General features: G+C 35.5%; 1 protein-coding gene across 1 annotated transcript in view; it reads right to left on the reverse strand.

Moving 5' to 3' along the window:
• Positions 1 to 7827: 7827 nt before the first annotated feature.
• LOC127563887 (kinesin-like protein KIF19) overlaps positions 7828 to 14127 on the reverse strand; it is a 61555-nt gene continuing 55255 nt past the window's right edge. Inside the window, exon 12 of the mRNA XM_052000096.1 lies at positions 7828 to 8779. Within this exon, the coding sequence (XP_051856056.1) occupies positions 8614 to 8779 (166 nt within the window). The 3' untranslated portion in view covers positions 7828 to 8613. The remainder of the gene's footprint in view (positions 8780 to 14127) is intronic.

Consider the following 14127-nt stretch of genomic DNA (forward strand, 5'->3'; position numbering starts at 1 on the left):
TGGGACGCTTAGATGTATCATCTGTCTATCATGGCATTTTGGGGTATTTAATATGTTATGCTATTTTCTCAATGAGAGATAGGGTGGTGAGGGAAGAATGAGTAGAGAGATGACTTCAGACTCAGGGAGACCTGAGCCGTCCCACCTCTGGTATACACTAGCCATGTGACTCTTGGCAGATTATTAATCTCTGAACCCTAAGCAACTCTAGGAGAGACAAGGTTCTTAGGTTGGGACAATAGATGGATTTCAAAAGTTCATGAACTTGGATGAGGGGGAAAAAATCATTATTTTCATTAAATATTTTTCTGAGAAGGTATCAGTAGTCTTTACCACATTGCCAATGCAGTCCATGACACAATAAAAAGTTAAGAAATTGCAGAACAAGTGCTGATTAGCATTGCTAGAGAAGAAAGATCTGGAGTTCTTCATACTGATGAAACCAAAAGTCTAGCAAAAAAAAAAAAAACAAACAAACAGCAATTGTTACAATATAATACAACTTTGTTATCTGGGCTGCTTAAGAATTAGAGAACCTCAATTTTGTTTGACATAATGACTACAACAGTAGTTGCCAACCTCTTCAGGTATGTCAAATAATATTTCACAAATTATCCCTCTCTCTCCCTCCCCCAATAATAGTTTTATTGTTAGAAATGAGCTTTCAAAGAAGTTAATATTATTTTGAAAGGCAGGATGATTGGTATAATGGCTAGGAAACAGGATTCAGACACTTGCTACCTATGTGACCCTGAGCAAGTAATTTAACCTGTCTATCCATTAATTTCTTCATCTGCAAAAAATAAAAAGACTGGATTTGGTGGTCTTTAAGTCTGTTTCCATCTCTAAATCTATTTAGATTAGCCTATATATTTAAAGTTAGCCACAAAAATTACCAACTGCTTGGACTCAGCAGATTGAGACATATATATATATGTATATATATATATTATGACAAGGCTAGTGAGGGAATTTGTGTTGCTTAACTGCATATTTGTGGCAAGAGTTTTGTTTTTCTTTTCTTTTCCCCCCATGGGGTGGAGTGGTAGGGAGAAAGGATGGATTTCATTCATTTAAAAAATTAATTAAAAATAAAATAAATCTATGATGTCATGGTCCTGTGACTGAAAAAAAAACAAATTGGGAAAAAAAGTTGTCATGACTTCAGTAATGCTTTTAAATAAATTAATATTTTATGACTCTCAAAACATTAACCTAAATTTGAAAAATAGTCATATATATGAGACACCTTATTTGTTCTGTATAGAAAAGATCTATTTGTTTATGTATGGCTTCACATATAAACGTACAGAAATACTCCTTGAAATAACTCCCAGATACATTTTCCCTTTCTCCTACACACCTATAATAGAGTCATTACCTAAAGATTGGGAGTTACTAATGGATAGACTGCTGGACCTGGAGTCAGGAAGCCCTGAATTCAAATCCACCCTCAGATACTCACTAGTTACATGACTCTGAGCCAGTCACTTAATTTCTGTTTGCCTTGGTTTCCTTATCTATAAAGTGGGTATAATAACATCTCTGCCCACCTTGTTGTTATGAATTTAAAATGAGATAAATATTTGTAAAATGCTTTGCAAACCTTAAAGCATTATATAAATGGTATTTTATCATTATCATTAAATGAAACTAAGATATTGGGAGAGCTTTTGTGGCAAAAACAAATCTGTGACTTGCAAATCTTTGAAATTGAATACAATAAATTTCAAGGCATTTTTTTTATTTATACATATAACGGCTATGTGAGATAAAAGCTGATCATTTTAACAACAGGAAGTAAGCACTTTAAATAGCAGACTGAAGTGTCTCATCTTGCTTCACCTTTACTTTTTTTTGTCTTTAAGTTCCAATAGTTAAATGGAGAACAGCTATCAGAGAAATGGCTCATCTTCCCAAGGAATTAAGTGGAAGAGGATCATATTCTTTACAAAGGGGGTCATATAGAGATTATTAAAAGCTATGGTTTGTTGTAACTGCCAGGCTTAACTGAAATTTACAAATATATCATATCCTTCTGAATAATCTAAAAACAGCTCAATATTCAGCAACAGGTGCAAAAATTCTTACTAAATTCTCCTAAAAATATTTTTTCAGCATAACACCAAGTCCTTCTTTTTATTTGTAGTTTTTATTTATACATTTTTATTTTATATTACTTTTATTTCTGAATATATCCCTACTCTTTTCCCTTCCTCACCAATCAATCAACAAACATTACTTGAACATCTACTTTGTGCCAGGAACAATGCTAATTACTGAGAAAACAAAAATAAAATAGTTCCTGCCTTCAAGAAGCTTACATTTTATTTGAGGAAATAAAACACATATGTATACAAGGCCAATACAAAGCAGACTCAATATAACCTTGCATGGAAAGGTCCCAGCATGTATATGGAACTAGTAAAGGCTTCCTTAGAAAATAACATTTGATTTGAGTCTTTAAAAAAGTCAGAGATTCCAAGAGATGAGAAAGGACATTTCAGATAAGGGAGATAACCAATGTAAATATAATTTTTCATTTTTTATGAAGGAGACTTACATGTACCCAAAAAAAGGATCTGATAGGGAAAGAATAAAGATTGAAGATTAGCCAAGGGGGAATGAGGCAATCTTCTAGAAAAGAGTGGAAAAGATGGGATCATGAATATAGAGAGAGGGGTCGACTTTGTTGAAAAGATGAGCAGCCTTATCAGAGACTGGAATAAAAAAGGAAATCATGCAAGATGATGTCAAAGGGTTATGAGATGAAAAGAAGGGGAGAAAAGGAAGCTACTGAGAATGGTCTTGATTTTCTTGGAAAAACATAATTTGAGGTCATTAGTTGAGAAGGTAGGAAAAGGACGTACTATGAAAAACTTGAGAAAAAGAAAAAAGGCTCAAAACAGTCACTAAATAGAATGACTAATTTCAGAAAAGTAAAAATTTTGCCTTGCTGTAGTGAGCGCTGCAGTTAAGATCATTTGTTGAGAAACCAGCCCACTTTGATTTAACTATTCTCAAAATGTTCCCAAAAAGAACCTCTTGGCTCCATGGATAATAGATGCATAGTGGTAGTGACATAGTGACTAAGGAGTTCCTGGAGGAGAAATCAATTCTTGTAAAGGAGTTTCTGGACCAAACTTCTTGGAAAGAGTAGTTCTAGGACTAGCAAATGAGCAGGAGTAGAGGTGGCAGATGGTTGAAATAATCAGTGTTGGATTTTGGCAAAATGTGAGCAGCCATGTGACAAAGATGCTAAGATTATTAGAGGATAGTGTAGAACTGAATTGATTCACTATGGGATCAAGACTGGGAAAGAAGGAGTGTATTGTCAGGGATGAGAAACAGAGGTGATGACGGCCTGGGAACATGGTGAGAACTAGGTAGGGTAAAAATAAAAAACAAATTTAGAAGTAAAAAATGGGCAGAGATGAAATAATAGATTATGGAAAAGGCAGAGCCAAGAAGGTAGAATAAAGACAGGCACTCACTTAAGCTCTCCTTGAAACCCTTCTTAATAAATACTTTAAAATAATGACTCTAAACAATTTTTAGAATGGCAGAACCCACAAAAAGACAGAGTGAAATAATTTTCCAGACCAAGACAACTTAGAAGATTGGCAGGAAAGACCTGAGATGATAGATTAAGATCTAATAAAGGAATTTCAAAGTTTTTCACTATGGATATAGAACACTATCTGATAGTATCTGATAAAAATACCTGTAGTAGAGAAAAAGAATAAGTCATGGAAATTGAGTAGATTGAGTAGGTTGCAAACAAAATTGAGTAGATAGTAGACGTTAGAGTATTTTAAGGAACATCAGCATGTATGTTCCTGAATATGAAGGCAAGAGTTGAGAAGAGGAAGAATGTAAATTAGTCACTGGACTTAGTGAGAAAAGAAGGACTGCATAATAAATTTGGAAAGAGTAAATCTCAAAAGGGAGTTTGCTGAGTGGTGGTGATAAAATAAGAGTTTGGAAGTGACGATGAGGAACAAGGAATATTCTAACCCCCTCTCTGGAGCCAGTAAATCTGAGAGGATAAAAAAATGCACCCAGTGCTGGAAAAGATGCTCAGGGATGCAGTGCCATCCAAGATGGGGCCAGGTCTTAGCATGACTGCCAAAATACGGAAAAAGCATGAAAGGAAGAGGTGTAAGATCAGAAGAGGATTTTCAAAAGACATGGTAGAAGGAGCAAAGATTTTAATGAGTTTGGAGAATGGGGAAAGGAAGACTGGGAATATAGTATAGGTAGATGGGGATAAGATAACAGACAGTAACAGGAGGGAAGAGAAGCAGATCTCATATTACTGTGAATGAGAAAGTGAAAGAAGGAAAGAGAAGAAAGAATAAAAAAAGAAAATTAAGCAGTTTAGTGAAACTCATCAACACACCAACTGAATCTTAGAGTAAATGAAGTGTTCCATACCATAGTTCTCCACCTCTACAAAGAAGGGAAGGAAGACAGCATCAGCTTTCTTTTGAAAAATTTATTTTTAAAAAAGTGTTATCTTTTGCTGCTACACCACTTGTGTATCTCAATGTTTGCCTCCTTATCCCCTTCTCCGAGATCCATCCCTTATAACCAATAACCCTCTCATTTATTTCTGAATCCTCCTTTAAAACCATTCAAAAAGGGACCTTCTCTTTGCCTTGGAGACCAGAAAAGGCTCAATTGGATGCTTCATTAGAACACTAATACTTCCCCTAAAGTGCTCTCTGGAAAGCTATACTAAATAGCCCATACTTGTAGAGACCTGCTCTTATTTCCTTTCATTCACAGTATGATGGAAAGTGCAGGGATTAGTGAGAAAAAATGAGGATGAAGAACAAATGAAGAAAGTGATAGGAAGGGATGAAATGGATTGGGTTTGAACCATCAAAGGAATGGTCAATCTAACAAAGTTAAAGAATATGGCTTTTTGAAAGTATCTTCCCATAAAAGGTACAAATATCACTATTGATACCACATTTTGAGGTTCTGAGATATCTTTGATGAGCATTAAAGTGCCCTCACCTTGGAGATTTGATCCATCATTAATACACATTGAAGATGGCTGTTTGAGTCATGTTATTCGGAAAAATATGATGAAGTCATGGCAAGTGTAGATCTGAGCAGAATCTTTAAATGTGGTCTTTAAAAGGAAACAGAGATCTAGGAAGCAAATAGAGACCTGAGCTAAGAGAAACTAACCCTTTCTCTGTCTGTTCCCATATACTGCTCCTGCTTCTTTACTTGAAGAACAGTGATCATATTTCTCCTATAAAAGAGGTCTCACTTTGACCACTAACTTCCAGAGATTTGGACTCTTGCTATGCTATAAAACATGTTTTAGCTATAGTAAAAGACTCCACATCATTGCCATTCCACATCACCCCAAGCCTTTTTCTGGTCTCCCTCTCTGATCACCTTATGGCTAAAAATGACTCCGACAGGAGTCTAAAATATAGGTCTTGAGATGACACAGTCTATATATCTCTCAGGATCATAAAGACAATGCATTTGATGACAGGAATATCTGTGAGGATCCTGTTCCATCCAGGCCACTACAGTCCTTATAATATTTCTCAAATATAAAGATGTCAAAGCCAATATAAAAATATTTCTTGCCAGTAGAGCTGTCCAAAAAGTAAATGAGTTGTCTGCCTGTGGAGACAATGAGTTTCCTTTGAATAGAGGTTTTCAGATGGAGACTGGATGACCATGTGTTAGGGATATAGTGGAAAGGAGTCATGCTCATGGCTAAGATGCAAGAAACAATCTCTGAAGTCTTTCTCAATCCTGGGGTTCGATCAGTGTTCATTTTCAGAAGGTTCATATGTTCTACCTCCTACCTACCTAGAGGTCCCCAGTCTTCTGCTGCAAGTACTGGCCTAGGTAGTGAAATGTCTCAGGTAGTACATATGCCATCAGGAAGCAGAATTCACAGGTACCCTTTCAGTAATAGCTCTATACCACAGAATATTACCAGGACAGTAAGGTAGGAGATAGATTATCTGCAGGACAGTAAGGTAGGAGATAGATTATCTGTGGTTCTTATGTCTTTTCCTATAACCTTGAATAGCCACAACCTAGTACTAGTACTATTCCCTAGATGTTGCTACCCCAAGAGGGATGCAGATACTTACTTTGAATGAGTCAACCAAAATCCCCATGGATCACAAAATATACGGCCCTAAGAAAGGAAAACCAGGATTTCCCCAAACACCATAGCTGCTTCCATACATGAAAATGAAAGTTCCTAACTCTTTCACCCTTATTCATTCAAACCTATAATCTGCTGCTGCAGAATGATAGAGCAGAGCTTGTTTCACAGTGACCTGCATCTTTCTGCTACTGGGTCCCTTTTATTTATCAGATAAGCTTTTATTGATTGCCTTTGCTTTCCTTCTCTCAGTTATTCCTTATGTTAAAGCATGAGAAAAAGAAGAAAAAAATTTCACAAAATCCATCAATTATGTTCATACCCTTCTTCTTTTTTGCAACTAATAATAACATTCCTATGGCACTTTAAGGTGTGCAAATTGCTTTTAAAATATTATTTCATAAAAACTATAATTTTAAAAAAATAAAATTAATCTAATTAAAAATATATATTATTTCATGACTGATACTAAGGAAAGCAGGCAAAACCTGGGAAGCAAGTTTGTGTAATGACCAACTATGGTAGATTTGGCTTTTCTCAGCAATACAGTGATCCAACCCAATTCCAATAAATTTTGGTTAGAAAATGCCATTCCATCTCTGGCATATTATTTTCATTTTTTTTTCTTTTGTTTTGTTTTCTTCTTTCTTGTGGTTTTCCCTTTTGTTCTGATTCTTCTTTCCCAATGTGACTCTTATGGAAATATGTTAAAAATGATTGTACGTATGTAACTTATATCAAGTTGCTTGCTAGCATGAGGAAGGGAGAGATGAGAAAAAGAGGGAGAAAAAAATGGAACTCAAAGTCTTATAGAAAATATTGAAAGCTATCTTTACATATAATTGGAAATACAAATTTCTATTGAATAAAAAATTATTTCATGGAAATATGTTTTTCATGATTGCACATATATAAGCTATATAAATTTGCTTACTATATCATGGAGAAGAGAGAGAATTTAAAATTCAAAATTTTAAAAAACAAATGTCAAAATTTGTTTTCAAATGTCATGTCAAAAGCTGAACTGAAAGCAGCTAATTCTAAAAATAATTATTAACTTTTTCACATACATTTCATTTTGTGGTAAGTGATAAGACCCCTGTTTTATTCTAATCAATATTCATTAATTTGATATGATTCCATAGGGGTGGTGAGTCTAAATTCTATTAAGCCCCAGATCTGTGAATTGTAGATTGTACATTTACTCACTTAACCACGGGAAGCTAATTAGAGGACTTTCATCCTTGTTTTTACCTTTCTGTGGTGACCAAATCTAGCATGCCAGAGGAGGAAATCTCCCAGCTCTTTTTGTTGTCCCTCCATTTTTTATCATCCCTTTATTACCCAACATGGAGAGATAGAAATAAGCATTTGTTCAAAAAGTGGTCCATTTTGCTGGCCTGTGGCCTGCCTGTCCATCAGCCCATTGGCTCACATGGATGTTTTGATATCTGTTTATCAGCCCAGCCCATGACTGCTTGTCAATTTAGTAGAACCTTCTGAAAGGCCAAGATAAATCTGTCAAGGTCTGCTCATCAGCTCAGTAGAAGCTCCTAAAATGTCAAGATAAAAGTTTTTCAACCAATGGAATTCTGTGTTTTGTGTAGACTCTCTTGGAGAGAAAAGGTCAAGATTTATCAACCATTGAAACTCTATTTTCAGTTTGCCTCATCTATATTATCCAGGTATCAAGCACTATACAACTAAAGCCCTGGAGAAAGGAGACATTAACAAGTATCATATAAGGAAGATCTGAGGTCCATTTCATTAGAGAAGGTCATGGATCTTAAAGTACTATTGTGGAAAAGGATCCACATGTGCACAAACGTTTGTGGCAGCCCTTTTGGTGGTGGCAAAGCACTGGAAGCTGAGTGGATGCCCATCAGTTGGAGAATGGCTGAGTAAGTTGTAGTATATGAATGTTATGGAATATTATTGTTCTGTAAGAAACTATCAGCAAGATGATTTCCGAGAGGCCTGGAGAGACAAGAACTGATACATGAACTGATGCTGAGTGAAGGAAGCAGAACAAAGAGAACACTTGGATTTGGCTCTTTTCAACCAATGAGGTGATTCAGGCCAATTCCAATAGACTTGTGATGAAGAGAGCCATCTGCATTCAGAGAGAGGACTGTGGGAAATGAATATGGATCATAACATAATATTTTCACCTTTTTGTTGTTGTTTGCTTGCTTTTTTCCTATTTTTTTTCCTTTTCCATGCTTGTGTGGCATGATTTAGAAAAAAGTTTAGAAAAAAAAAGAATGAATGAAAAAATAATAAAGTACTATTGTCTCAGAGTTTAGTCTCAGTTTCTTTTATTGTTTATGGGACAATTTTGGACCCCAGGATTTTCTGTCTTCCCAGTTAGATTATAAGCTTCCTAAAGGCAGGAATCATATTGTTCACAATAACCAGCACAGAACTCAGTCAATAATTACTCAAGTACCTGCCTACCTTTAGAGCTGCTGTTTTCCGTTGCTCTGCCAAGAGCATGTTGATCTCCTCCCTGGCCACTGAAACCTCATGAGGTTCATTAGAGTCTCCCTCCTCTCCTTCACCATCAGCCTCCACATTTTCATCGTCCTTCTCCTTGTGAGCCTGATGGCCTTTTCTCGTTCCCAGCTTCACAAAACCAATAAATAGGGAGAAAAAAAAAAAAAAAAAAAGACTAAGACCGCTGTACACCAAAGCAGCAAAACAAACTTAGCATGAAACAGTCTTAGTATCAGAAGTAGAATCTGAACTCCAGTCTTCTTAACTCGAACCTCTGCATTCTATCCATTGTGTCATCTTACTGCCTCAAACTGTAGTATGATGGAAAATAAGTACACTAGAATTAGAACTGGATTGGGAATCAGGAGAAATATAGAATCGAATCTCTTCTATATAACTTACTTTGCTATGTGCTCCTAAATAAGCCACCTAATTTTTCTGGCTTTGAACATAAACTCTGAGGGTCTTCTCCTCCAAGATTTATTGACTGATTTATTTATTTAGAGTTTTGTTTTATTGTTTGTTTGTTTTTCTTTTTTGTTTTTGGACTAGATGAAAGAGAAGATTCTTTGCTTCGATTGCTACCTAGTTTTATTTACTGAATGGGTCGGTGCAGCCTCAGTCAAATTGAGACTTATTGAAAATCTTAGCTTAAAAAGACTAAGATCTCCCACTGCATGCAGGTCCATCCCCAGTCATCCTGATCTTTATCTGACCACTGACTCAGATAGGTCTGGAAGGGAAAGTGAGGCAGGTGACCCTGCCCAGTTCTTCCTCACTTAAATTCAATTCACTAGCATGTCACAGTATCAACTCCCTGGTGTCATGGTCCTCTTTGAGAATGAAGGACAAACAACAACAATTAACAGATGGACATCAGTCCATCAACTATGATTGACTTAGTTCTAGTCAGCAAAACAATGATCCAAGACAATTCCAAGGGAATCATCATGAAAAATCTTATCCAAATCAAAAGAAGGAACTATCTAAATACAGATCAAAGCATGCTACTATTTTCACTTTTTTTTTCTTTCTCATGTTTTTTTCCCTTTTGTTCTGTCTTCTTTCATAGCATGACTAATGTGGAAATATGTTTAATATGATTATACATGTATAACCTATATCAGATTGCATGTTGTCTTGGGGAATGGGGAGAAAGAGGATGAAGGAAAAAAACTGGAGCTCAAAATTTTACAAAGATTAATGTGGGAAGAGGATTCTGAGAAGATGGCAGAGTAATTGGTAAATCTCAAGATCTCCATATTTTCCCCACAAATGGAACAAATTTGTGCCTCAGGGTGATCATAGATTGGTAAAAATCAAGAAGATTTGGAACAGAACAGCATTCCTCCTGATACAACCCAACAAGATCTGAAGAAAGACCTCAGGCTGGAACTAACCCATGTGAAGGGCTTAACCCCTCTCAGCTAGGTCCACAAAAACACCAAGTGGGGACTCCTCGGACTACCTAGGTGTGGTTGGATCCCCAGTAGGAACCACAGAGACTTTTATCTCCTGGACTGTTTGTGTAGTCGGGGTTTGAGTCTGGGAAGATTGAGGGAATCTAATGATTAAGAATACCACGTCCAGCTGTGCTGTTGAGTGCAGAAGCAGTGGGAAAGGGATGCTGCTGGCTGTGGGCACTTGCAGGAAGGTGGAGCTCTTGGTTTGGGGTTCCTGGTCAGAGGGGAGAGCTGAAGGGAAGCTAGAGGCACCACCCTCCCTCCCCAGGATTAGAGGTGCTTACACTAATACCTCATATTTTAAAAAATGAACCAGCAAAGAAGAACGAACCTTACCATAGAAACCTACTATGGGAACAGGGAAGACCGAGGTTCATCTTCAGAGAAGGACATTGAAGCAAAAAAAAAAAAAAAAGCCTATTGCTACATGGATGGGAGGAGATTAAGTAATAGCATGGCAAGTTAAGAAGCAGAATTAAAGCAAAGTCAGCAGAGATGGGAAAGATATGAATGTGTGTGCATGTACATATAAATACATTAAATATATCTTTTCTTAACTATAGCTTGTTTGGGGGAGATGAAAGGAGGAAAAAGAATAAAGTAACTAAGGTGTGAAGCAGAGAACAAAAGAACAGTTTACAAGGAAATAAAGAAAAATTAACATTCGTGAATATAATTTTATATATAATTTGAATCTTTCCTGATGTTCTGCTGGGCAGATGACAATGTCCTCTTTTGTTTTGTATTCTTTTTCTGTTTTTCTTGTTTGTTTGTTTTTTATTATAAATAAAAATAAATAATTAAAAATAAACAAATACTAATGTATAAAAAGATGAATGTTGAAAACTATCTTACCAAAGAAGAACTAGAGATCACTATTGACCACAACATAGAAAAATTTGATTATATCAAATTGAAAAGTTTTTGTACAAACAAAACAAATGCAAACAAGATTAGAAGGGAAACAATAAACTGGGAAAACATTTTTACAATCAAAGGTTCTGATAAAGGCCTCATTTCCAAAATATATAGAGAATTGACTCTAATTTATAAGAAATCAAATCATTCTCCAATTGATAATGGTCAAAGGATATGAACAGACAATTCTCAGATGAAGAAATTGAAACTATTTATAGACATATGAAAATATGCTCCAAATCATTATTAATCAGAAAAATGCAAATTAAAACAACTCTGAGATACCACTACACATCTGTCAGATTGGCTAGAATGACAGGGAAAGATAATGTGGAATGTTGGAGGGGATGTGGAAAAACAGGGACACTGATACATTGTTGGTGGAACTGTGAACACATCCAGCCATTCTGGAGAGCAATTTGGAACTATGCTCAAAAAGTTATCAAATTGTGCATACCCTTTGATCCAGCAGTGTTTCTACTGGGCTTATACCCCAAAGAGATACTAAAGAAGGAAAAGGGACCTGTATGTGCCAAAATGTTTGTGGCAGCCCTGTTTGTAGTGGCTAGAAGCTGGAAAATGAAAGGATGTCCATCAATTGGAGAATGGTTGAGTAAATTGTGGTATATGAATGTTATGGAATATTATTGTTCTGTAAGGAATGACCAGCAGAATGAATACAGAGAGGACTGGCGAGACTTACATGAACTGATGCTAAGTGAAATGAGCAGGACCAGGAGATCATTATATACCTCAACAATGATACTGTTTGAGGATGTATTCTGATGGAAGTGGAACTCTTCGATAAAGAGAGCCTTAACTGATCAAAGATGGACAGAAGCAGCTACATCCAGAGAAGGAACACTGGGAAATGAATATAAACTGCTTGCATTTTTGTTTTTCTTCCCGGGTTATTTATACCTTCTGATTTCAATTCTCCCTGTGCAACAAGAAAACTGTTCGGTTCTGCACACATATATTGTATCCAGAATATACTGTAACCTATTCAACATGTAAAGGACTGCTTGCCATCTGGGGGAGGGGGTGGAGGGAGGGAGGGGAAAAATCGGAACAGAAGTGAATGCAAGGGATAATGCTGTAAAAAAAAATTACCCTGGCATGTGTTCTATCAATAAAAAGATATTAAAATTTAAAAAAAACTATCTTCACATGTAATTTTTAAAATACTGCTAAATTTTTAAAAAATAGTCTAGGTGAAAAGATATGAGGGCCTAAATTAGAATAATTGCAGCACAAGTAGAAGAGAGAGGACAAAAGGCAGAAATATTACAAAGGTTAGAATTAATAAGACTTGATAACAAATAAATAGGACATAGTTGGTGAATAAGAGAGAATCAAAGATGAATCTGAGGTTATTAGTTTGAGAAGTGGAAGGATAATGGTTCCATCAATAGACATTAGAGGACATTAGAGTACACATTAGAGGAAAGGGAAAAATGTAGGGTGTGGAGACACTAAGATTAGGAGTTCAGTTTTGGAAATATTGAGTCATTGGTACCAACGAAACACATAGAGAAAGATCCAAGTAAGTAGCTGGAAATGATGATTGGACCTTTGGGAAGATATTAAAAGTGATGATAGGGATTTGGAAATCATTTGTATATAGGTGGTAAATGAAATCATGGGGATAGATGAGATCTCCAAGGAAAGAAGTTGGGAGCTTCCTATGTCTTTAGGGAATACAGAAAAATTAGGAGAGAGAAGGAGCAGTCAGAAGAGAAGGAGGAAAAACATGAAAGTGCAATGTTAGAGAAATAGAGAGAGAAGGCAATATCAATAAAGAATAACAAATACTACCAAAACATTAAGGAAAAAGAATGAGGACAGAAAAAAAGAATTTAAAAATAAAATACTCAAAAGAATAGTCTCAGTGGAATGGTAGGAATAGAATCCAGATTTCAAGGGGTTGAAAAAAATGGATAATTGAAAAGTGAAGGCAGCCAATATCAATAATTCAGATGGTTGGCAATGGAAGGGTAAGAAAGAGAGGGAATCATAGCTTTAGTGTGTGGAACAAGGAAGGTTTTTTTAAAGGCCTGCATATTTCTAGTCTAAGGGGAGGAATCTTTGGAAAGTGAAAGATCAAACACCTATGTTCAAGGGGAGAATTCTTAACCAAAGAAGAAGAATAATAACTATAATCAATAAAAGAGACAATTTCAGCTACCTAATTTTAAAAAGTTTTGGCATGAATACATTCATTGTAGCTCAAATAAGAAGAGAAATTGTTGTTTGGGAGGGAAAAAATATCACTACAAATATTTCTGGAAAAGATTTGATATCTAAAATAAGTAGTGAATTAATATAAATTTATATAAATAAGAGCCACTTCCCAGTAGTTAAGTGGTCAAATAATATGAATAAGCAATTTTTTAAAGAAACATAAATAATCAGCAATCATCTGAATGTTTCAGATCACTAATAATAAAAAATGCAAATTAAAACAACTTTGAAGTTTAACTTCACTCTCATTAGATTGACAACGATAACAAAAGAATATGGTAAAGATTAGAGGGGCTGAACAAATTGTAACATTAATGTAATGGTATATTGTTACACCATCAGAAATGATGAACATGAAGTGAATTCTTCAATTATTATAAATTATTATTATATTCCCTGAATTGAAAAACTTAGGAAGATTATATGATATAGAGGGAAAAGCCAATAGAATAATTTATATAAAGGAAAAAAGAAAATTTATATAAAGGAAAACATTGATCAATGCAAGGACCAAATGTAAAAAAAATACTTGTGGATGATGAGTACCTCTTTCCTAAAGAGTTAGGAGAATATAAGTACAGAATGTAGCAGTATTGACAGACAGGAACAATATGTTGATGGGTGTGTGTGTGTGTGTGTGTGTGTGTGTGTGTGTGTGTGTGTGTCCTCTTTGGAAAAGGAGAGAGGAGGCTACAGAAAGTTAGATGTCAGAGTAAGAGTAAAGACAAGAACTCACCTAACTCTCACCCAAACTGTTCCAAATTTCTTTAAATAATGACTCTAAATCAATGTTAGAGGCTCAGAATACCAAAAAGACAGAGCCAAAAGTTATTGGAAATTGACAGTGACATA

The sequence above is a fragment of the Antechinus flavipes genome, chromosome 1 (assembly GCF_016432865.1).
Source record: "Antechinus flavipes isolate AdamAnt ecotype Samford, QLD, Australia chromosome 1, AdamAnt_v2, whole genome shotgun sequence".
Classification (NCBI taxonomy): domain Eukaryota; kingdom Metazoa; phylum Chordata; class Mammalia; order Dasyuromorphia; family Dasyuridae; genus Antechinus; species Antechinus flavipes.